This window comes from Mustela nigripes, chromosome 12 (assembly GCF_022355385.1).
Source record: "Mustela nigripes isolate SB6536 chromosome 12, MUSNIG.SB6536, whole genome shotgun sequence".
Classification (NCBI taxonomy): Eukaryota; Metazoa; Chordata; class Mammalia; order Carnivora; family Mustelidae; genus Mustela; species Mustela nigripes.
Genome location: NC_081568.1, coordinates 101,501,731 through 101,527,315, shown reverse-complemented (window position 1 = coordinate 101,527,315; position 25,585 = coordinate 101,501,731). Strand labels below are relative to the sequence as shown.

Genomic DNA, 25,585 nt, shown 5'->3' with positions numbered 1-25,585 from the left:
GGACAAAGTAATGTGCTCAGAGCTCAGCCTGAGTCATGCGCACTGTAACATGAGTACCGTCACACCCTTTCCCTCCAGAGGACCTGGGCAAGTTTCCCAGTCTGTGGAGCCCAGGACAGCACACTCTTAAGTAGAGACGAAGGCTTCCATTTGCTGTTAACACATGAGACTGAGGTGGAACCGTGCTCCCTAGTTCTATACGTTTAATAACAGCTGGGAAACGGGACTCAGGTCACCACGATGAAAGCCCTCATCTTTGCCGCTGCTGGAGTAATGCTCCTGTCGCCTACTTTTTGTCAAAGCGGTAAGCTCTTTTCTTACGGGGCATATTGGGGGTGCTGGTTTGTGTAGCAAGAGTGAACTACATCCCATTTTCTTTGCATTTCCCACAATCTGCAACCCTAAAGGCAGAGTTTAATTGTTTCTCACTAAAGGTAGCATCATGGAAGTGAGTAGCTGGGGTCTGTTTGCTCGTTTTAAACCTTGCCAAAGACTTATTAATGTTCTCTGCTTCAATTTAATTATTTGTGGCGTGGTCAAGATTTTAGATCTCTAGAATTAAGAATCAAATTTTCTTTGCGAGAATATTCTGATTTTGTAAGAATTTCCTCCAAATCAGCAAAGATAGCACATTTCCAAGAAATTGTAAAAATCCCATGTTTATACATTCTCTTAAAGCACAAATGGGGGGAAACAAGAATATTCCTAGAACGAATGAGTGGTCTTTCAATAAGTAGTACTAACAAGTTAATGTTTCTTAATCAAATACTTTTTTTTTTTTTTTTACTTTCTCTTGTATCATGGAGTTTTCCCTACTTTCACAAGATTTTTTAGTTTTAGAAATGAGATCTCCCAGATACTATTATTCAACTCTTTATGTGTTTCCTATTTCACTCAACACAATGTTAGGCTGTCATCTCCTGCTTACTCCAAAATAAACCAGTTTGCAATAGGTCTGGAACCCCAACTTTTTTTTCTTACTGCCACGCATTCTCCTGCCAGTATTGTTAGGAGCAGGAGAGCTGGGGTGAGGGACAGCGATGAAGTAGAATAAATAGAAATACAACAAAACTAAGCCTCCATAAAGGAATGTTGTTTCAATTGCCAAGGTGATTGTAGGAGAGTTCCAAGAGAACCCACTCAGGGCAATAGCACATCTGTAGATTCATGAAAAGGGCAAGTGACTCTTCTTTCTGGGTGTGGATGAAGGCAAATACAGCAGAAAAGCAAAAAGATGCTGGTTGGTGGGGTTTCATAGAGGCAAACAGGGGACACTTAAAGGTGACAAAGGAAAAAGCAGTGCACTTCCCTTCTCCCGTGGGTGGGGGAGAAACATGCATGAAGAACCGATTGCTTAGAGGCTGAAATCCGGTTGCCCTCAATCAGTCCCTTTCTCAGGCCTTTCCCCAAGTTAACATTTCAGAAACATTCTGCCAAGTGGAAGACTATTAAGAATTCAATGGAAATTTTTTAAATATATAAAATTTAACATTGAGAACTATGCTTAAGGCACACCAGACTCTAAGGAATACAAGACTTATTCAAGTTGAACCAGATCTGGAATTCTCATGGAAAAAGGACTTAAGACTTCTTCACAGAGCCACTGTTTACCCTGTTTTTAGACACCATGTCTTGCTTAACCACAGGAATTTTCTGCAAACTGACAAACACTTCACTTCCACAGCTGTCTTATCAGATCTTGAAAGGAAATATCTTGTACACCGTGTTCTTCAGCCACAGTCTTCCAGCTTTGTGCCTACTTCCCAAGGCCCTTCTCTATGGGTCATGTCAAATTTAAGCATTTTCCAAAATGCAAAATTGAGGAGGATTTGTGCGGCTGAACTTAAACATTACGCAACACACCTTCAGAGTTCACAACTCAACACAGGCACACAAATACAACAAGAACTCTTCCCAGGTGCTTCTTTCTTTTTCATTAATCTACCCTCCTGTAAATGACACACGAACACCTTTCTGTCCCTACTTGTTCAGGCAACACTTTCTGTTTTACACACCGAATTCAGTTTGTGCAATCTCAAGGTTATGAGGAAGCCTTCAGTTTCACCTGGGGGCCAACTGCTAGAGATTAAAGCAGGAAGGGAAACTGGCTTTGAATGAGAACCAGGTTACTAATCACTAAGTCCAAGTATTCAACATGTAGGAATTCAGAGGTCATGGGAAAAGATGTAATTGGCAGAACAATGGTATTTTAAATTAATATGAGGTCTGAAATCACCATGAAAGTTCATCTTAGACATTTTATAGGATCTACTTCCTGTACATCTCAAGGAGTAATTTTTGGGAAAATTCTATAATGAGAAATAGGTTTGAGCATTAAGGTCTATTATGTTTTTGAAATTGGTCTTGCATGAATTAGGATTATTAAAATTAGCCTGCCAACCAATGCCCAACATTTATAGTACGCGGTTGTGTCTCTGCTTCTTTTTGTTCAATTCCCAATTTTCATAGTTTTTTAAATTATAGTTGACATACAGCGTGTCATTAGCTTCAAGGGCACAACAGAGTGATTCAACAATTCTACACATTGTGTGGTGTGATTACCATTTGTCACTCTACAGTGACATGAGATCATTCACTGTATTCTCTATTTCCATCTTTTCTTCCTTTGTTTCTTCTACTCTTGCCCCTTGTTCCATCTTCTCACCTAACATCATCTAGAGAGGAAGCCTGCCTCCTGCCTCCCCCCACTGCCACCAGAGCCAACTGGGATGCCAGGTCCTCAGAGCTGCCATCAGCCTCAAGTGTTCCTCTACCCCTTTCTACTGTCGTTGCTCTAATCCATTACTGTCCACCTTGAGTTTGAATGACTACAGGAGGCTCCGAATGCATCTCCCTTGCCTCTAATTTCTTACCTTTTCAGTCTATTCTCTACACGGTCACCAAGTCATTTTAAATATAAGTTAAATCAGGGTTATATGAACCTACTATTGCTGCTGGAACAAATTACCACAAACGGAGTGGCTTCAAACAATCCAGATTATATTTCTGGAGGTCACAAGTCCTGAAGTCAAGGTGTCAGCCAGGCTTTGTTCATTTTGGAGACTCTAGAACCTATTGTCTTGCCTTTTTTTTTTTTTTTTTCAGCTTCTAGACATCACTTGCATTCTTTGGTTTATGGCTCTCCCTTTCATCCTCAAAGCCAGCAGCACAGCATCTTTAAATATCTGACATTGACTCTCTTGCCTCCCTCTTATAAGGAGTCTTGGGATTACATTTGGCCTGCTCAGCCAATCCAGGACACTCATGCCCGAAGACCCTAAATCACATCTGCTAAGTCCTTTTGCCATATAAAATAACATATTCAAAGGTTCCTGGCATTAGCAGATGGACTCTTGGGGGCCCATCATGCTGTCTACCACAATGGCCATGCCTCTGTCTGTAGTTTTGTGTGTGCATGACCCCAGCATCTAAGAATGGTCATGTCATTTCTTAGTACAGGTAAGAGGCCCTTCAGAGATTTGGCTGGAAACTACTCTTTCATCCCTCAGACCTTGTGAGCCTAACACGATACCACGTTTTTGTGGATCTTCTCTACTAGTCTAACAGTTGAAGACCTAGAGTTTATTTAAAACTCTATTCCTGGCATTTAAGTATGCAATAAACATTTGTTGAATTAACTCATCTGATGGTCCCACAGCCCATACTCTCCCACATTATGCCTCTGTCCATATTTCATCTACCAGATTCTTACTCATCTATTCATTCCCATCTCTTTATGACCCTTGCTCATCTTTGCTCATGTTCATCTTTTTCCTGCTCATCTTTTTCATTCTGCTCAAACATTTAAATCTGTTAACTACTGTCTGAATGCCTATACGATTTATAGTTGACCTGATATTGGCCTGTAGAGGTCTGATGTGCTATTACTGTTTTCTCTCCAGCAGTATTATAAACTTCCCACATGCAAGAAGTTGCCATCTCATTTTTGTCCCTGCATGGGCGAGCACAGTGTTGGTGCACAGGATATGTACCAAATGCATTCCGTCAATTGCCTGATTTTTTAAAATAAAAATGATCCTCAATTCTATAACTACAGAAATTATGTAGCCTAAAGCTTTTAGTTTTATTGTCTCTTGAACCATAGCCATGGACTTGGCAATGCTCCATATTAATACTTCTTCTCAATTACAGGTGCAGAGAATGATGTACGCATCTTGGCAAAACCAACCTTACCTATTAAGACCTTCCGTGGGGACCCCTTCAATTCTTTTGAAGACTTCCCCCTTTCTGCCATAGAAGGCTGGACAGGAACTACCACACCTGTAAAAATTAAGTGCCCTGAAGAAAGCGTGTCCCATCTTCGTGTGAATAATGCTACCGTGGGGTACCTGGGCAGCTCCTTAAGTACCAAACTGATTCCTGCCATCTACATCCTGGTGTTTGCAGTAGGTACGCCGGCCAATGCCGTGACCCTGTGGATGCTCTTCTTCAGGACCAGATCTATCTGTATGACCATCTTCTACACCAGCCTGGCTATTGCAGACTTTCTTTTCTGTGTCACACTCCCCTTTAAGATAGCTTACCATCTCAATGGCAACAACTGGGTGTTCGGAGAGCTCATGTGCCGGGCCACCACAGTCATCTTCTATGGCAACATGTACTGCTCCATTCTGCTCCTTGCCTGCATTAGTATCAGCCGCTACCTAGCCATTGTTCATCCTTTTACTTACCGAGCGCTGCCCAAGCGCACCTATGCCTTCGTGACATGTGGATTGGTGTGGACAATGGTTTTCTTATACCTGCTGCCATTTCTCATCCTAAAGCAGGAGTATTACCTTGTCCAGCAGGATATCACCACTTGCCATGATGTCCACAACACATGCGAGTCTTCATCTCCCTTCCAACTCTACTACTTCGTGTCCTTGGCGGTCTTTGGATTCTTAATTCCCTTTGTGGTTGTTATCTACTGCTACACAGCCATCATTCGGAGGCTTAATACATATGATGACAGATGGTTGTGCTATGTTAAAGCGAGTCTCCTCATTCTTGTGATTTTTACCATTTGCTTTGCTCCGAGCAATGTCATACTTATTATTCACCATGCCAACTACTACTACAACAACGCAGATGGCTTATATTTTGTCTATCTCATAGCTTTGTGCCTTGGAAGCCTCAATAGTTGCCTAGATCCACTCCTTTATTTTCTCATGTCAAAAATCATAGATCACTCCACTGTTTACCTTACGATGGTGAAATCATCGTAGGGAATGAGGAAGACTATCCATGAAAACATGCATTCTTGGGATAACATATGCCTAGTGCAAGGAATTCTAACCTGTGGCCCCATTTTTGAGCTCCTAAGAAATACTGCTTCAGAATAAAACATTTCAATAGCACTTTTTAAATTTAGTACTTTCTCAGTGTTTTAAGAATGTCACTGCAGGGGCAAAGACATCACCATTTTCTTTAGGGCAACTGACATATTTGCCTGACTCATACTTCAAGCTTTTTATATCTCCATTTTCCTCACTTCTATGAGGCTTTTGCTCTAGGTGTCATGCATGGCAGAAGAGGTGTGACAGTATGAAGCATAGGGAGAAGCTAAGATCTCTTGTTTTCACTATCCAGTGTCATTTTTAATTCTTCTGCCTCCTTCCACTCTCACGCTGGTGGCTACCTCGTCAACTTCCTCTGAGTCATTTTTATCACTGGGGTCCATTACCCTAGTCCTACCTTTGCCTTCTTGTCATTCTCTTCACTGCCAGCCTTCCTCCATTTCACTGGCCACCACCAGAGTAATCATCCTCAGATAGTAGATTGAGCACATCACTCAAAACCCACAGTTCAAAAACTGCCATTGGCTATCTACTGCTTTGGAATAAACTGTAAATCTCTAGCTCAACATTCAGGGCTTCCAACTTTACTTCCCAATAAACTTTGTCTGCCAAGTAGGCACTGGCCAAGCTTCTTGCTTTGCTGTAATCGTGATTTCTCCACTCTTTGCTCTTGACTCTCAATCATAAAGCTGTTTGTAACATGTTCGACATAAATCTTTCCATTTCTTAAAATCTCAAAGGACCATTCTTCTGATTGTCCTGCTAATAGTTCATTTTTTTCCCTTTCTTGTATTTTTATCCTGACACTTACATGTAGTTCCTTTACATACACATATTAACTTCATTAACACTTAAATAAGCACCAAGTAAAGAAGGGGCTCATACTCTCCCTTCTTTAGCTTCTTATAGATCTAAGACTTATCGAGATCTGTGGGGACCAGATCCGTGCTTTGTATATCACACTGCTGAGTGAATGAATAAATTCCCAAAGCAATTCAATTCTTACTGAGAAGGCAATGTACCTCGTATGACATTGGACATCATTTTTAGTTGGGCATGTAAAAAAAATAAGCTGAAATAGAACACACTCATGAGGTCATTTAGAAGTTTAAAAACATCTCCAATATTTTTTTCCCTTACATGTAGTTTTTAAAGGGGAAATATTTTGTTCTAAATGACCAGTATATTCCTGTAAGTCAATAACAACTTTTCTCTTAGCTTAGATACTAGATAGGAGATGGGATATTAGTGGTTAAGGGTATGAAGGATTGTTGACATAAATGTTCAAGTCCATGGGAATGTGCACAGACCATATACTTTGTAGTGACTATCAAAACAATAAAAATTTTCAAAGAATTTGTTTTATTGTTCAGACTTTCCTATTTCATTAAATTTAGTTTTAAAAAAACCTACAGAAACCACACACATGAAGATCTTTTATAGTAGGTACGAGGTTACATGAAGAATAAAAATCAGTTAAGCACTAGAGCAAGCAAGAGAAAGAAACCTGGCTCAGTCAGTAGAGCAAGAGGCTCTTAATCTCTGGACTGTGAGTTTAAGTCTCACGCTGGGTTTGGAAATTACTTAAAATTAAAAAGAAAAACTTTAAAAAAAGAAAAGAAACCTAAAATAAGTTTTAAGACAACAAAAACTTCAATAAAAGGAATTGGTTTCTGCAAATAAAGTCACCATATGTAACACAGTTCTACCTAGGGGTGAAAAATGCAGAAATATTTATTTGTTAAAAGCACACAACTTCTATATAGCAAATATACATGGAGCAAAACCAAGCTTTTTTAGGGGGACTAATTTCTGAGTTCTCAAGGAAAACGTGATTTTTAAAATAGCTCACAATTCACTGCCTCTAGTGAAGGGACAGAGAAAATGTGTTGTCCGCTAGGTACATGCTAACATACTCCATGCCATGAGACATGCCATGCTCCATGAGACAAAAGGAATTTGGTGCCCAGACAAGGTTACTCTTGAAATACTATTAATAAGGATTAAGAATTCTCACCAACTTACGTCAAGGTCCTCAATCTTTCATAAAGCTGGCCACAAATTCCATGCAGACACTATCTTTGTGATCTTTAACAGCTGTATACTTTTACACAAACTTCACTTTATACTGACAATACTAGTAGTGTAATTTTTTTTTCTAATATTTTCCAAGGCCAGACCTTGGGAAGGCAAGACACAGAATTACCTCCTTCAAAAACTGGAATTTCTAGATAACAATAAGCAGATTTAAAAACATACACAGAGACCTCACAGGCTTAATGCCTGAGCTAGAACCCAGATTCTTAGGTTCATATCTAACGCTTTATTTCCACTACTAAAGCTACTGTTCTTAGACTTAGGAAGCAAGCCTGATAGCTGGCAAAGCATGGACACTCAGTAAAGGCTTCTGAGTGTTCTGGCGAGGTTCTATGACATTCCATCTTGACCTACAGCCACTAGATTGGAACGTTCTGGAGCGTTCTTCCACAGCCTGCCTATGAAAGGCATGTGGAGTCCAGCTCACCTCAAGGCCAAACCTCCTGTAGCTGTGGGCAGAGAGGAATCCAAGTCTATCTCTATTCTGTACCCAGAAGATCCTAACTGTGGTTTGTGGATGGAACAATCCGTACATCTCATAAGGACCATGCGACACAGTCATCACTCAGCCCTTACCTGCGGGGCAACTATTAGGGTCCCCAATAATATTTACTACAGTATTTAAGTACTTCTTGTGGTAGCTCCATGCAAAATGCTGAACACTCTAACACACATATATATTCATAATCCATGCAATTACACATAACTATACATAGACATACAGAAATAGAAATACATTAACATACAAAGACATATTATGTATGGGTCATATATGTGTAAAGGGTCACTTGACCCTTACCATAATCCTGTAAGAGAGGCACTACTATCTGACACATGTGGAAACAGAAGCACAAAGAGTGAGGGATTTGACTAAAATCTCTGGTTATTTTGTGACAAAGCAAATCCTGAAATGGTACCCATCTGTCTCCAAAGCAAATAATTTTATCTTTCAATGCTGACAAGTGTGCCCTGTGCCATGGCTAAGGCCCCATCTGTGGGAATAGCAGGCGGAGACCCAATACACCCTCCCTGGGACATGGGGACCCAAGGCTTGAGTTTCAGTCTTATCATCCTATTTCCTAGCTTGCAATTTAACATTCACATTCCCTCATATCAGGTGAGAGGTGCCCAGCCCCATAGCGCTGTGAAGGTCAAATGAGGACAACTGACCTGATGGCATCCTAAAAGCACAGGGGGTAAGGCAGTCCCTGTCAGAAGTCTAACATCTCAGAAGTCCCCATGTTCGGGGATATTTTTCTTCACCTATAACAAGGCAGTTCTGTAGTGTGGGATGACTAGAATATGTGTGTGTGTAGGGTTATCTGTATATGTGTGTATATATGTACACACACATATAACATATATACACACATACATGTAAACATAGGCATTTGAATTTTTATTTATTAAAATTATTTTTGTAGAGGTAGTATATAGTACAAAATTTAAAATGCTGAAAAATATTTCTTCTTCTTCCCTCACCACTCAATTTTCTTTGCCAGAGGCAATACTTCCGTATACTGCTCAAGGCTACATTATGACAAAATATTTCTACTAACTTGCATTGAGGGTTAGCTGCTTTGAAGGGAATACTTTGCCTGGGCCAGTAGGTCATATTCTAGAAACTAAGTTACAGCGGAAACAGTCCTCTGTGGGTTGTTTACACTGTTTTTTGTTTTGTTTTTTTAAGTTTAGAAACATTTAGCATGCAATACATGCACTCTAAAAAAAATGAAATCCAAACAGCACAACAACAGAATAAGAAAGAAGTCTCCTGGGCCACCTGGCTGGCTTAGTCAGTAGAACACGTGACTGGATCTCAAGGTTGCGAATTTGAGTTCCACACTGGCTGTGGAGGTAACTAAAAATAAAATCTTAAAAAAAAAAAAAAGTCACCTCTCATCTACACCAGCTTTCTATTTCACCTTCCAGAAGGTGTTTCCTTCTAGAAGTATTTTACACAAATGCAAGCATATGTTTACAAATGGTCAGTTGGCGTGTGTTCCATTTTGAGGCATGTGGAATGTGGAAATTTTTTTGGTTTTTAGTTTTTGTTTTTGTTTTACTTAATGATACACACACTGGAGATTGTCCAGTATGAATTCACTCATTCTTTTTAATGACCGCAGAGTATTTCACTGTATGGATATACTACAATTTACTTAACTGGTCCACTCCTGATGGATATTTACGTTGTTTTGTGTCTTTTGCTATTACAATGCTTCAGTAAACATTCTCTCTCAACTGCCTTAATGCACAACAATATATGTTTCTTAATCGGACAGACCAGGGCATGTTTGCAGAACCAATTACTTTTTGGATAGCTTTGGACAAATTACATAGTCTAAGTTCCATTATCTGTAAAATGATAACAAAGATATTTCCTTCATCTGGCTGTTACGGATTATAATGATTCTATGAGATGGTATGCTATAGGCACTTAACATCATACGTGGCAAATAGCGTGTGTTCAATAAATGTTTGCTCCAGGCAAAGATGCTTTTCCTGTTTCCAATGAGGCAGTTTCTGGGTTGTGAAGACCTATACAGGGGAAACATCCACACCTTTGGAATTTGGTTTGCACTTTGGGACATGGAAGCTATGAGTGGGTAGGTCCCTGGGAGCATCACTCCCACTCTCAGGGAGGAGGCCATAAACTTCGTCTCTTGATAACTTTCCAAGACGGGGAAGGTTCTATGGAATTCCTCCCATGGTAAGTATAAGCTCTGCATCGCGGAAAAAACCCTTTGCCCTTTAAGGAGTCAGGTCAGTCTCCTCCCAGGCAGAAAACAAAGCATGCTCACATGCTCCTGGGCCTGTGCTCCCAGCATGCATCCTCCTGCTTTCCAGCCCCCAGAAGCCAGCTCCTCCTTCTCCTTTAGGAGCATGTTCTGTCTCCATGACCACTCCTCTTAGGACTCTCACCCCCAACAATCCACTGTCCCTGCACCACTCTGTGCAGGACCCGTTTTGACATATACTTCCCTCAGAGTTACATAACTATTCTATACGAGAATGCCCACTGCCTCAGTTTCTAAGCATCTCAAGGATAAGGACACAGAACTTCAAATGTTAGATGTTCCTTGCGTCATTCCCCTCCTACACCCACCAGATGCTACACATGGAACTAAGCACACAGTATATGCTCAGTAAATATGCAATGACTTGGTCTCTGAACAAGAAGTGAACCACCAATGAGGTTTTTTTTTTTTATTTTTTTTATGGCATTTTATTTTTTTTAACTTTTTTTTTTGGATACTTTTTTTTAAAATTTATTTTTTATTTTCAGCATAACAGTATTCATTATTTTTGCACCACACCCAGTGCTCCATGCAATCCGTGCCCTCTATAATACCCACCACCTGGTACCCCAACCTCCCACGCCCCCGCCCCTTCAAAACCCTCAAATTTTTATTCAGAGTTTATAGTCTCTCATGGTTCACCTCCCCTTCCAATTTCCCCCAACTCCCTTCTCCTCTCTAACTCCCCATGTCCTCCATGCTATTTGTTATGCTCCACAAATAAGTGAAACCATATGATAATTGACTCTCTCTGCTTAACTTATTTCACTCAGCATAATTTTTTTTAATTTTTAATTTTTTATAAACATATATTTTTATCCCCAGGGGTACAGGTCTGTGAATTGCCAGATTTACACACTTCATAGCACTCACCATATCACATACCCTCACCCCACTTCTCTTCTCCCAACCCAAAAATATGGAACACTTCACGAATTTGCGTGTCATCCTTGCACAGGGGCCATGCTAATCTTCTCTGCATTGTTCCAATTTTAGTATATATGCTGCAGAAGCAAGCACCACTAATGAGTTTATAGTTTAAGTAGAAGGAGTAATTAGCTCTGGGGCCACCTTCTAGCTCGTGTTTGACACAAGGATAAAAAGAGCCCCATTATTTCCATTTTGATCCATAGGCAATTGCTGGGACAAACAGCTCATATGCTTTAGCGAAAATGAGTATAGCAAATCTTTCCTCTCAGCCCCTCTCCACAAGGCGCTCTATAAATTTAAAAGCAACAAAACCTACTGGAACTCACCACGAGTTTCTGCGATTTAGCGTGATATAAAACATCCTGGTAGTGCTGGGCGTAGTCTGGATCCACATTTTTAATCTTAGCAGTTGGTAACAGCAGAGTGTCTAAAGTTTTCAAAGGATTCCCTTCGTCAATAGCTTCATTGATGTGTCCCACAGCTACAATTCCTAGGGAGGAAAAGTTTTCTTAAGTCACAGTCCATTATAAGTTCTCTAGAATCACCTGTGACAAAGATGGAGTTAGAATGGGGATGGGGACCCCCCACCACATGAACTGTAAGAGCTGATAAATAAGCATGCCACAGCTGCAGGATACAAGAGCAATGTAGGAAAATCAAGTGTATTTCTCCACACTCACATTGTACAATCTGAAAATGAAAAGGAGGAGAAAATTCCATTTGGAATAGGTTCTGATCACAAACACACAAATTACTTAAAGAAAACATAGGCATAAATTTAATGAAAGAAGAACGAGATATGTTCACTGAAAACTATAAAGCCCCATGTAAAAAAAAATAATAAAGATGACCTAAATAAATTGAAAACTCATCCCATGTTCATGGATTGAAAGAGTTAATGCTGTTAAGATGGAAATACTCCTCAAGCTGATCTATAGATTTGGTGTAATCCCTTCCTTTTTCTTTCAAACAGAAATTAGCAAGCTGAATCTAAAATTCCTATGTAAATCCAAGGAGCCAAGAATAACCAATGCAATGTTGAAAAAGAACAAAATTGGCATTTTCTCATTTTGAAAACTTACTAAAAGCTATAGTTAATCAATACTGCATGGCAGTAATTTAAGGACAGATGTACAGATCAATGGAAAAGAAGTTAGAGTTCAGAAATAAACCCTTACCCTTATGGTCAATTGGATTTTTGACAAGAGTGCCAAGACAACCCAGCAGGTCAAAGGCTTTATAACAAATGGGACACCTGGACATCCATATGCATTAAGAGTGAAGTTGGACCCCCTACAGCACATCGTACACAAAAAATAACCCCCAGTGGGTCATAGACCTAAGTGTAGAAGCTTAAACTATACAACACTTAGAAGAAAACATAATAGTAAATCTCTGTGGCCTGGGTTAGGCAGTAAGTTCAGCTGTGACACCAGAAACACAACTAAAGAAAAAGAGAAATACATGGGATGCTGTAAAAATGGAAACTTCTGTGCTTCAAAGTACACCAAAGAAGATGGAGACAATCTACAGAGATTGGGAGAAAAGACTTGGAAGCTCTGTATCTGACAAAGACCCATATACCTTATATACATGTTCACCAACTATAAGAAATTCTTAAAACTGGGCATTGAAAAAAAAAATTTAAAATGAAGACCTTCAACACACACTTCTTGAAAGAAGATTCATAAATGGCTAATAATCACATGAAAAGATACTCAATATTAGCTGTTAGGAAAATGCAAACCCAAATCACAATGGGATAGCACGTCCTACCCATTAGGACAGCTATAATAGAAAAGACAAGCAGTAACAAGTGTCGTGAGGATGTGGTGAAACTGGAACTCTCATGTGTTGGTGGTAGGAACAGGAAATGGCAGTTCCTTAAAATATTAAGCACAGAATTACCATCCAATCCAGCAAGTCTCCTCCTAGGCAGTTACATTCAAGGGAACTGAAATTGTATGTTCACATAAAAATTATATATCAATGTTTACAGAAATACTTTTAACAGCTAAAAAGTGGAAACAACCTACATATCCATCAACTAATGAACTGATTAACAAAATGTCTATCTATAGAATGGCATATAATCTAACCTAGAAAAGAATATGAAGTATATGGATATCTGATTCAACCTGGAAACACTGAAAACATGATGCTAAGAAGCCAGACATGAAAGGACACACATTACATTATTCTACTTGTACAAAATGTCCGTAATAGGAAAATCCACAGAAACAAAGCAGACTAGTGGTTGCTGAGGATGAGAGGAGAGGGTTAGGGGAGTGACTGCTCATGGGTACCAAGCATCGATTTTGAGTGATAAAGATGTTCTGAATTTATATAGTGATGATGGTAGTACAGCTTCTTAGATACATAAAAGTCACCACAGAAACACGATAAATGGGTCAATTTTAGGATATATGAATGTGGTAGCTTACTACTGACTAGAAGCCTTACCGATAACATAACCAACTAACAAGTATCTTGTATGTTTTTATGTATTACATACTGTACTCTGACAATAAGCTAGAGAAATGAAAATCACACGGCAAAATACACTTATAATAATGCGCTGATAAAAAAATCCACATTTAAGTGGGCCTGTGCAATTCAAATCCATATTGTTCAAGGGTCACACACATATACACACACATACATACTCACAGGGGCCTTTTGCCTCCCAGGTTAGTGCTGATAGATAAGAACTAGTAAAGAAATGAAACATTAACAAGCGGGGTTTACAAAATAAACATTCTTAAAGCTAAACTTCCTGTCATTTTGTTAGCTGTTTTTCAAACACAGAAACACTCTTAATAATAGAGTAAGTACTATAATTTTTAAGAACCATCTTTATCCTGATGCTCAAATTAAGTTAAATATTTAGCTAAGTATCTCCCGGATGGATGACCTACACCTTGCTAAGAATGAAAAGATTTATCTGTAGAAGGAAAGGGATAATTTAAAATGCCCAGAAATTATTCCAGAATATTAAATACATTTAAAGAAAAAGCAGAAACACTTCTCCAATAGGTAAGTTACATGATCTTAAAAACACTGGAAGAACTCAGGAAAGTAACTATTACCTACATACAAGGTATTATCATTTTATCCTGTAGGAGTTATACCCAGAGAACATAGACTACTTCATGTCATTCTCTGGACACCAAGTCCCTTTGGTAGACTGTTCTAAATACTTTTAAACACCCCATCCAAAAGTGACCTTAACAAAATTTTGTCTGAGAAAGAGAATGTATGTTCCTAATGGCCGATCACCTGGGAATGAGTGCATTCCAGCTGACTTGATTGAAATCATTTGTTTAAGTTTTTGTTTGTTATGTTTCTAAGAATACAAGCCATTGAGGTCATAGTAAATGACCTCATAGGGGCTGAAAGACCTACCCAGAAGCCCCCTGGGCACATCTGCATCACTTCCTGTTTATAAGAAAAGGGAAAATCCCACTGCTGAGCCTCAGTCCTGGACCCGCTTCTTTATTTAGTTTTTTGAGAGGAAAAGAGGTTTATTTTTGAGAACATTATTAAACATTCATTAAGCACTAACTATATCCCTAGGAATTTGCTAAGCCATCTGCATAAAAAAGTAAATAAAAGATGGCTTTTAGAAAAAAGATACTCAATTACTGTGACCAAAATCAAAACACAAGATACAAGAAGTAGAACAGAGGAATTAGAATGTCTGTTGCTTACATAAGATGTCTCCCTCATCAACAACACATCCAGAACGGAGCTCTCTATTTGTTCTCCAAATAATTTTTTTTTAAAGTCTTTCAAGTTTTTATTTAAACTTCAGTTAACCATATAGTGTGATACTGGTTTCAGGAGTAGAATTAGTGATTCATCCCTTCCATATAACACCCACTGCTCATCATAACAAGTGCCCTCCTTAATGCCCATCACACATTTAATCCATGCCCCCACCTCCCTCCATCAATCCCCAGTTTGTTCTCTATCATTAAGAATTTCTTACGGAGGGGCACTTGGAAGGATCAGACGGTGACGCATCTGCCTTCAGCTCAGGTCATGATCTCCAGGTCCTGGGATCCAGCCCCATGTGAGGCTCCCTGCTCAGCAGGGATCTGCTTCTCCCTCTGCCCCTCCCCACTGCTCCTGCTCGCTCACTTGCTCTATCTATCTATCTATCTATCTAATGTATATCTGTCTCAACTGAGTAAATAAAATATTTTTTAAAAAAGTCTCTTATGGAACTGAGAATTGCTGGAGTAGAGAGTGGTAGGAGGGATGGGGTGGCCAGTTGATGGACATTGGAAGATATGTGTTGTAGTGAGCACTGTGTATTGTGTAAGACTGTTGAGTCATAGACCTGCACCCCTGAGACAAAGAATACATTATATGTTAATAATAAAAAATAAATAAAATAAAATTTCTAAAAAACCCAGTTTCTTATGATTTGTTTTCCTTTTCCTTTACCCCTTTTCCATATGTTCATGTTTTGTTTCTTAAATTCCACATATGAGTGAAATTATATGGAATCTGTCTTTCTCTGCCTTATTTCACTAGCATAACATACTCTAGCTCCATCCAGATGGTGGCAAATGGCAAGACTTCATTTTTTCTGATGGCTGAGTAATATTCCATTGTTATATGTATATGTATGTTATATATGTATATTGTATATGTATGTTATATATGTATATTATATATGTTATATGTATATAATATATATGTTATATGTAAATGTATACACACATACATATATATCACATCCTCTTTATCTATTCATCAAGCAATAGACATTTGAGCTCTTTCTATTATTTGGCTATTGCTGATAATGTTGTTATAAACATCAGGGTGCATGTGCCCCTTTGAATCAGTATTTTTGTATCCTTTGAATGAATACCTAATAGTGTAATTGCTGGGTTATAAGGTATTTCGATTTTCAATTTTCTGAGGAAGTTCCATACTGTTTTCCAGAGTGGCTATACCAGCTTGCATTCCCACCAACAGCATCCTCACCATTAACACCATTATTTCCTGTGTTAATTTTAGCCATTCTGACAGGTGTGAGGTGGTATCTCATTGTAGTTTTGATTTGTATTTCCCTGATGATGAGTGAGGGTGACCATCTTTTCATGTGTCTGTCGGCCATTTGTATGTCTTCTTTGGAAAAATGTCTATTCATGTCTTCCGCCCATTTCTTGACTGGATTTTTTGTTTTTTGGGTGTTGAGTTTCTTAAGTTCTTTATAGATTTTGGATACTAACCTTTTGTCAGACATGTCATTTGCAAATATATTTTCTCATTTCATACACTGGCTTTTAGTTTTGTCGATTGTTTCCTTCATTGTGCAGAAGCTTTTTATCTTGATGAGGTCCCAATAACTCACTTTTGCTTTTGTTTCTCTTGCCTCTGGAGACGTGTCTAGTAAAAAGTTGCTATGGCTGATGTCAAAGAGTTTGTTGACTATGTTCTCATCCAGGATTTTGATGGCTACCTGCCTCAAATTGTCTCAAATTTGTTTTTTCCTCCATTTTGAATTTATTTTTGTGTATGGTTAAGAAAATGGTCTAGTTTCATTCTTCTGCTTGTTGCTGTCCAATTTTCCCAACACCATTTGTTGAAGAGACTGTCTTTATTCCACTGGATATTCTTTCCTGCCTTGCTAAAGATTAGCTGACCACACTGGATCCATGTCTGGGTTTTCTATTCTGTTCCATCGATAAATGTGTCTGTTTTTGTGCCAGTACCATACTGTCTTGATGATTACAGCTTTGTAAACTTGAAGTCCAGAAATGTGATGCTTCCAGCTTTTTTCTCTTTTTCAAGATCGCTTGGCTATTTGGGGTCTTTTGTGGTTCCATAAAAATTTTAGGATTGTGTTAGATTTGTGAAAAATGCTGGTGGTATTTTGATAAGAATTGCATTAAATGTGTAGTCTGCTTTCTGTAGTACAGACATTTTAACAGTATTTGCTCTTCTACTCCATGAGCATGGAATTTTTTTCTGTTTTTGGCATCAACTTCAATCTCTTTCATAACTGTTCTATAATTTTTAGAGTACAGATATTTTACTTCTTTGATTAGATTGGCTTCTGGGTATCTTATAGTTTTAAGGGCAATTTTAAAAGGAATTGATTCCTTGATGTCTCTTTCTGCTGCTTCATTATTGGTGTATAGAAATATAACAGATTTTTGTACAATGATTTTGTATCCCGAGACTTTACTCACTTTTCCTCATTGAGGCTGATATCAGCTGTGGGTCTTTCACATATGGTTTTTATGATATTGAGGTACATTCCCTTTAACCCTATCCTGTGAAGAATTTTAATCAAGAAAGGATGCTGTAATTGTTAAATGCTTTTTCTGCATCTGTTGAGAGGATCATATGGTATTCACCCTTTCTTTTATTAATGTGGTGTATCCATTGACTGATTTGTGAATACTGAGTCACCCCTGCAACCCAGGAGTAAATCCCACTTGATTGTGGTGAATAATTATTTTTACGTACTGTTGGGTTTGAATTGTTAGTATTTTCTTAAGAAGTTTTGCACCCGGGATATTGGTCTGTACCTCTCCTTTTTAGTGGGGTCTAGTTTTGGAATCAAGATAATGAGGCTTTGTAGGAAGAGTTTGGAAATTTTCCTTCCATTTCTATTTTTTTGGAACAGTTTGAGAAACATACGTATTAACTCTTTAAATGTTTGGTAGAACATTTCTGTGGGAAGCCATCTGGCCCTGGACTTTTGTTTGAGTTTTTTCACGTCTTTGTTTTTGTTCTGAGAGACAGGGTGCAAGTGGGGCAGGGCAGAGGGCTGGGAAGGGAGAGAGAGAATCCCAAGTAGTCTCCTTGCCTAGTGTGGAACCGAAGGAGGGGCTCAATCTGAGGACCCCGAGATCATGACCTGAGTTGAAATCAAGAGTCAAATGTATAACTAACTGAGCCAGCTAGGTCCCCTGTTGGGAGATTTTTTGATTATTGATTCTGATTCAGTTTTTTTGCTGGTTATGGGTTTGACCCAATTTTCTACTTCTCTTAGTTTCAGTTTTGGTAGTGTAGATTATTTCTAGGAACTTATCCATTTCTTCCAGATTGCCCAATCTGTTGGCATACTATTTTTCATAATATTCTTTTATAATTTTATTTCTGTGATATTGGTTGTGATTGCTCCTTTCTCATGATTTATTTGGGTCCTTTTTCTTTTCTTTGTGTTAAGTCTGGCTTGGTAGTTATCAATTTTATTAATTCTTTCAAAGAACTAGCTCCTAGTTTCATTGACCTGTCCTGTTTTTTTGTTTGTTTCTATATCATTTACTCCTGCTCTTCATTATTTCCCTTCTTCTGCTGGTTTTAGGCTTTCTTTTCTTTTCTTTTTCCAGGTCCTTCAGGTGTCAGATTAGGTTGTGTATCTGAGATTTTTCTTGCTTCTTGAGGTAGGTCTGTATTGCTATCTACTTCCCTCTTCAGACCGTTTTTGCTGCATCACAAAAGTTTTGGACTGTTTTGTTTTCATTTTCATTTCTTCCATGTATTTTTAAAAATTCTTCTTTAATTTCTTGGTAAATCCATTAATTCTTTAGTAGGAGGTTCTTTAACCTCTATGTATCTGTGGACTTTTCAAATTTTTTCTTGTGGTCGACTTTAAGTTTCATAGCATTGTGGTCAGAAAATAAGCATGGTATGGTATCAATCTTTTTGTATTTGTTGAGGCCTGATTTGTGACCCAGTATGTGATCTGTTCTGGAGAATGTTCCATGTGCACTCAAAAAAGGTGTATTCTGCTGGTTTAGGATTAAATATTCTGAATATATCTGTTAAGTCCATATGGTCCAGTGTGTCACTCAAAACCATTGTTTCCCTGCTTAGACAATCTGTCCATTGCTATAAATGGGATGTTAAAGCCCCATACTATTATTGTATTATTATCAATGCATTTCTTTATGTTTGTTATTGACTTATATATCCGGGTGCTCCCATGCTGGGGGCAGAAATATTTATAACTGTTAGATCTCTTGTTGGATATAGCCCTTTATTATGACACAGTACCCTTCTTCACCTCTTGTTAGAGTTTTGGTTTAAAATCTAGTTTGTCTGATATAATTGCAACCCCAGCCTTATTTTGATGTCCATTAGCATGATAACTGGTTTTCCATGTCTCAAAAGTGCAGGTGTCTTTAGGTCTAAAGTGAATCTCTTGTAGGCAGCATACAGAGGCATGACCCACTTTTTAAAACCATCATACAAGACTATAATGTTTTAGTCAAATGAAAGAGCCGGCATTCTCTTACAGATTGCAATTTTGAGACACCAGATGAGGTAACCTACAAAGAAGGGTACCTACCAAATTAAAAAAGTAAAAATTCAAAGAAAGAAAACTACCTTGTCTACACTACGTAGTTAAAATGAAGTTCCTCTACAGTTCTATGGGGAAAAGTAAACTTTTCAGTAAGAAATTGATGGAGCATCTAAGTCTGAGGAAATGCATTTGGCAGCTTCTCCATTAAACTCTCCTTCCACATTCATCATGTCCCATTAGTTGCTTATCCACATCACAATTCAGACACAAGATTAGACCTTGAAGTATGTGGCGGGGGTGGGGTGGGAAGGGTAATGCACCTTCAAGATGTCCATGAAAAATCCTTAGCTTTTTCAGATGATTTAATTACTCTATTGTGCAATTCATGCCAGTTCATAATGGCATATTATTTCACTTAGCTTTTAAATTAATTACCTAAACATAGGATATCAAACCCAATATGTCAAGAACTTTGGAAATACCTCATTTTGACATAACTAAACAAACCAAAGCACAGAGATATTAAATACTCTGCACTGAATTCTCCAAATTCTAGAAAGGAAATATGATAAGGAAGTCTCTAAAATAACTGCCCTTCATAACATGATCATCAGAAGGAATAGGATAGTGGCCATGTGATAATAGCCCATGGAAAATACCAGAAATACAGCTGCTTAGAGAGATAAATCCCTTATTAATCCAAAGATATTTTTGCTTAGGAATAATATCCATCTACCAAAAAAATTCTTTTTTTAAAATTCTACAAATACTACTTGTTTTGCTTTTCCTGAAAAAAAGTAAAGGCTCTATTTGATAGTCTGGGGCAAAATGGCATCCTTCACCCAGCTTTTTAATCAACGTTAAGAAGGAGAGTCAAGGGGAACCTGGGTGGCTTGGTTGGTTAAGCGTCTGACTCTTGGTTTCAGCTCCTCATGATCTCTGGGTTGTGAAATTGAGCTCCCTGTGGGGCTCCACGCTCAGCGGGGAGTCTGCATAAGATTCTCCCTCTCCCTCCACCCTTCCCCCGCTCGCAGTCTTGCTCTCTCAACTAAATATTAAAGGTGGGGGGAAGAATAAGAATAAAATACAACCATTTAGCACTGAGAACTAACACAACTCTGTTGTATTAGCAGAACATATAGAAATCTCTAAAGCAGACCTGGACAGAATATTGCCTGAAAGAACTAGGGAAAAGTGAGAAAATCAAGATGGGACCAATTCTTTGTTTTGCTTAACCAAACAGGAGTCCTACCCTTGAGTTGCATTAGCCACAGCACCCGAACCAGTGGTACAGGCAACTCAAGAGTGTGCTCTGAAAAACAATCTGAGGGGTTTGAAGTGGCGGGGGGGTGGGAGGTTGGGGTACCAGGTGGTGGGTATTATAGAGGGCACGGATTGCATGGAGCACTGGGTGTGGTGAAAAAATAATGAATATTGTTTTTCTGAAAATAAATAAATTGAAAAATTAAAAAAAAAAAAGAGTGTGCAGCTAGGGGTCAAGTAGCAGGGCAGGAGAGCAGGGGGCTGGGGACTGGGGGCCTGAGACTTGAAACAGGCTCCCCACACCAGATAATAGTGGACATCTGCTCAAATTAGTGCTTCCCTCTTGGCTAACATCTGGCAAGAACTACCAGCTGCCAAGGCAATGTGCCAGAGAAGAGCTAAGGGGGCTGTATGTAAAGCATCTGATCACAGGGATTCCTGTGATGCCTTCGTCCAAGACAATCAGAGGCAGCAGCGAGCTGTGTGATCAGAGAAGTGGAACTGGAGATTTAAATAACCTAAAAAGGACACAGTGAAGAAACTGTCCAGGGATCAGTACAACAGTGGTACATCTGTGAACTGGAGGTCAGGTCAGCACATCTGAACACCTGTTACCTATTAGGGACTTAGGTGTTTAACACCACCACCACCACCACCACCAGCAGCCCTACCTTGGTGTTGGGCACAGGACTCACAGGAAACAGTCAAGAAAGCAAAGAAAGTTATGCAAGTGCAATCAAGTAACAAAGTCATATGTTTTATTTCAAGAGTGATTTTACTAGCCCAAAGTTAGATTCTGCCTTCAAAGACCATACCTGAGACCTCACCAAAACACACCGGAACAGCCCAAGCTTGTGAGAGAAGTATCTGCCTACTCTTTGAGCAAACTTAGGACAAGTTAGAAAAGCAGGTCAAAGCTGGAGGACGGACGGGAGGTCAGTGCCATCGGCCATCTTAATCCAAATGTTGCCGATGAATTGAACAGCTCAGACAAAGTCAAAGATGATGGTGCTGGTTTGTTCTTATGATGGGAAAGACTGCATGACACTTGAATTTGATAGCTGGTGCTACAGAAAAGTAGTCACTATACACTGGTTGCTGAGTTGTATAGCCCCCCTCCCCCATTCTTCATTCTGTTTTTGTAAACAAGAGGCAAATGAGAAGGAGGTAAGTTGACATTCAAGAAAGCATGTTTCAGGACATACCCTTCTGGGATTGTCCACATTCATGTAGGTAGTTCCTAATTTCTAGATGTATGGTGAATCCTCATGATTTGTGATCCTAATGCAAAGGTTAGAAAGCCCAAATGAAAGGCCAAAGTTGAGTGCTTCAAAGTCTGAATTTTCTACAGTATCCATCTCTGAAGTATGAATAAATAAGAAAACATGAGGACTTCTATTTATGCATTTTTATTCTATCCTTTTATGTCTTTTTTATATGTTTTATAATATATGTAATACATTGGTGCAGTATTACAGGCATAAAATTTACATATAAATATATACTTGCCTATCAGGGGGGTGGGCTCTCCTAAGTTCCGTGAGCAAAAATTTACAGCCCTTGTTTAGGGAACTAAGTTGTCCAGACACCTTATTCTCTCATTATACTAAGAGAAGGGAAGTGTTCTATACTTACGGTCATTTTCTTCTTGAATTTCCATATTAACCATATCAATACAATTCTGAATTTCATTCCAGCTTAAGTTATCTTGTCCTTGGGATAAGGCTTCCAGTTTAAAGGTGAGTAGTGCATTTGTGTAACTGTGGAAGAGAAAACGATCGTGTTCATCAGCAACATCCATTCTTTGTTCATCTCATGCATCTTAAATTTGGCACATAGCCAAAAGTAGATGTTACGCGATTAAGAGCAGAAAGGCACACAAAATTGTCTTGTGCAGCGTTGTGAACACAAGGCAAGCTCCCTTGTATAATGGTGTTTTTTGATAGATACTTTATGAACAAATGTTGTTTAATGAAAGGGCCTCAAAACCCAACCTCATATCTAACTCAAACAAAAAGAAAAAAAACAAACAAACACTTAGTTTTCAACTTTGTGAAATCACACCCAACCCCCAACCCAGTTTCTCATTTTCCATCCCTTTGCATTGCCTTGGCTCTGCTCAGGCTTCAGATAACTTTTCGTGGTAAAATTTAGAAACACCATGGTTCTCAACCTTTGTATCAAGGGTTCCTTTTATTATTTTTCTTGTTCCTTCCAAAATCTGAACTTTAGAGTCCTTTACCCCTGTAAGCTTAACCCAGCTGGGTTTCCTTGAGGTCTAGTGAGGAATCAAATAAAATACAAATCCAGAAACCTTGCTGAGAAACATACATCTTCAGTGTATGTTTTTTTTTTTTTTTAAAGATTTTGTTTATTTATTTGACAGACAGAGATCACAAGTAGGCAGAGAGGCAGGCAGAGAGAGAGGAGGAAGCAGGCTCCCTGCTGAGCAGAGAGCCCGATGTGGGGCTGGATCCCAGGACCCTGGGATCATGACCTGAGCTGAAGGCAGAGGCTTTAACCCACTGAGCCATCCAGGAGCCCCTTCAGTGTATGTTTTCTTGAAGATGCAGTATGGGAGGTGAATGAGAATACTACCAAGTCCGTCCTCACCTCTCCGTTTCTCCTAAGGCTTCACAGCAGCTACCCAAAACCCTCCCTCTGTGTCCGCTCACTGCTATGGCATTCTTGGCCCCTCATTTCTCACCCTTCACCCTCCTCACTATGCACAACCCTCTGGCAAAGAGGATTTGGTCAACCACTTCAATTACTTGTCTTGTTTGGGGAAGTTTTAGGGAAGAAAATTACCCATCTTGATATGGTACTAAGAAACCCGTTTCTTAAGAGTCATTTTCCCCCATTTAAAAAATCACAGAACCAATGTTACAAACATAAATGAACATGAGCTGTTCTAAACCCAAGTAGATAAACTCAATAGTTTAGTTTGCTTTTGCATTACATCAGGGAAATAAAGGCCAATCCTCCACATACTTCTACTTCTTCACTATGCACTTGGACTTCTTCTTTTTTTTTTTTTAAGATTTTATTTATTATTTATTTGCCAGACAGAGATCACAAGCAGGCAGAGAGGCAGGCAGAGAGAGAGAAAGGGAAGCAGATTCTCCGCTGGGCAGAGAGCCCGATGCAGGGCTCGATCCCAGCACCCTGGGACCATGACCTGAGCCGAAGGCAGAGGCTTTAACCCACTGAGCCACCCAGATGCCCCTGCATTTGGACTTCAGAGTAACACCATTGGATTGCTAATAGCAGAGGTTAGAAAAAGTAATACCACAGGAAGTTTAAAACTGGTTTCCTGGTTGTGACCGTTTTTCTCCAAATTCTGCATGCTTTATGGTAGCACGCAGGTGCCGTCCACAGGGGGTAGCTTGAGAGAGAAAAAACATTCAAAATAGAAAGTGGTAGTGATGATCTTTTATCTGTGGCTGAATAACACATCATCAAATTCAGGCCTGAAAGTGGCTAACAGTCACATTTGAGATTTTCGCCTTACCAAAATTTATAAGCCTAAGAAACACTCTGTTGCACTAGTAATACATAAACAATAATATTGAGTAACAATAACAAAATGTCAACTTGCACTCCCTAGCATCCCTTTTGGACAGAGACCATTCTGTAAGCAAGTGCAAAATCCTTATGGACATTTCACGTGCTTAACATCTAAATGATGATCCAATGGGAATAAAATGAGAAAGCTTAAGGATGAACATGGGAAAAACCCCACCACTGCCCATCACTTCTTTAGAGATGAACAAACAGTAGCCAAAGGAAGAGATTTTAGGAGTAAACAACAGAGCTGCAAAGTCTTTCCCATGTATTAGCCCCCAGGCATCAGCTATAGGAAACACTCTGTGGTTCGCCCTTACAGAGAGGTCCAAGGCCTTCCCTCCATGTCTCCCAGAGCCCTCTTCATTGGTGGCTGTGGGCAGACCAATAACACCACATTTCTAACCGACTTCTCAAGCTTTGAGGAGATTACAATTCCAATTTAGTTGAGCAGATCTATACTAACATCAAACAAATGGGGCAAAGCCTGTGGCAGACACGGCAGGGGTCTCGGATGAACAAGGTGAAGCCTCTACTTCAAGGAGCTTTCTGTCCAGTGGTTAAGAAGACAAAAATTCAAGCAGGTCATAAAAGCAGCGCACACGAAAGGCCGTAAGAGATAGTCTTTAAGAGGAGAAATCACAGAGTTCCGAGGAAGGAGAAGTGGAAGGAAAAACCTAGTGGTGGAACACTTGCCCTGACACAGGGACCAAACCAAGCACTTAACTCTCAGTGCTGTTCCGCAGATGCAGAGTAGGTGTTTCTGCACTTTAGAGATGAAGAGGAAAAGCTGTCCAAAGTCAGACTCAGATATTTTTGGCCCCGATGCAATCTGTGTTCCTTGAATCACATCATGCTAGTTCTCTCCGGAGAGATGACATTACTGGGGGTGGGGAGAAAGATGGAAATAATGTGATGCTACCACAGCATCCTCTGTGGTGGGGAGCTCCGGTCATGTGCCAGGAGAGGCGATAGGCACCCCATTCTCAGGGGTGAGAGGAGCACGTACAGCAGCAGACAAGCCAGGAAGTACACAGTGTGTTCACATCCGGCCTGATGGAAGTATGAGGTTCAAGGAGAGCTGGAGCGAAGGTCAGAATGATGTGCTCAGAGAAAGGAGTCTGTTCTTACTGCATGTGAGAACAAGGAACAATCAAATGGAGAGCGTTGAAACCACAGCTACATTTTGGAACAATTAATCTGGGACAGCATATGCCTAGAGCCAATACCAGCTCTCTATCGCTTTTGTGAGAATTAGAAGAGTCTTCCTGGGGAACCACAGGTCAAGTGTAGAAGCCGTGGCAAACAGGTAGATGCTTTATAGGACTTCATCAAGGTGGCCCTGTCCCCACCCATAG

The 25,585-nt window shown here is 39.5% G+C and overlaps 2 protein-coding genes and 1 non-coding gene across 3 annotated transcripts in view; 1 reads left to right on the top strand and 2 right to left on the bottom strand.

Moving 5' to 3' along the window:
• Positions 1–25,585, bottom strand: part of IQGAP2 (IQ motif containing GTPase activating protein 2) — a 296,704-nt gene that overhangs the window by 84,092 nt on the left and 187,027 nt on the right. Inside the window, exons 12-13 of the mRNA XM_059418098.1 lie at positions 22,299–22,423; positions 11,452–11,615 (exon numbers count right to left, since the gene is read on the bottom strand). Coding sequence (XP_059274081.1) covers positions 11,452–11,615; positions 22,299–22,423 — 289 coding nt within the window. The remainder of the gene's footprint in view (positions 1–11,451; positions 11,616–22,298; positions 22,424–25,585) is intronic.
• On the top strand, positions 86–6,657 carry F2RL2 (coagulation factor II thrombin receptor like 2). The gene is made up of 2 exons (XM_059418099.1): positions 86–304; positions 4,153–6,657. The coding sequence occupies exons 1-2, from the start codon at positions 241–243 to the stop codon at positions 5,223–5,225; spliced, it is 1,137 nt and encodes a 378-aa protein (XP_059274082.1). The 5' UTR covers positions 86–240; the 3' UTR covers positions 5,226–6,657.
• LOC132028935 (U6 spliceosomal RNA) lies at positions 11,109–11,215 on the bottom strand. Its single transcript, XR_009407589.1, has one exon. It is a non-coding gene; the product is annotated as a U6 spliceosomal RNA (small nuclear RNA).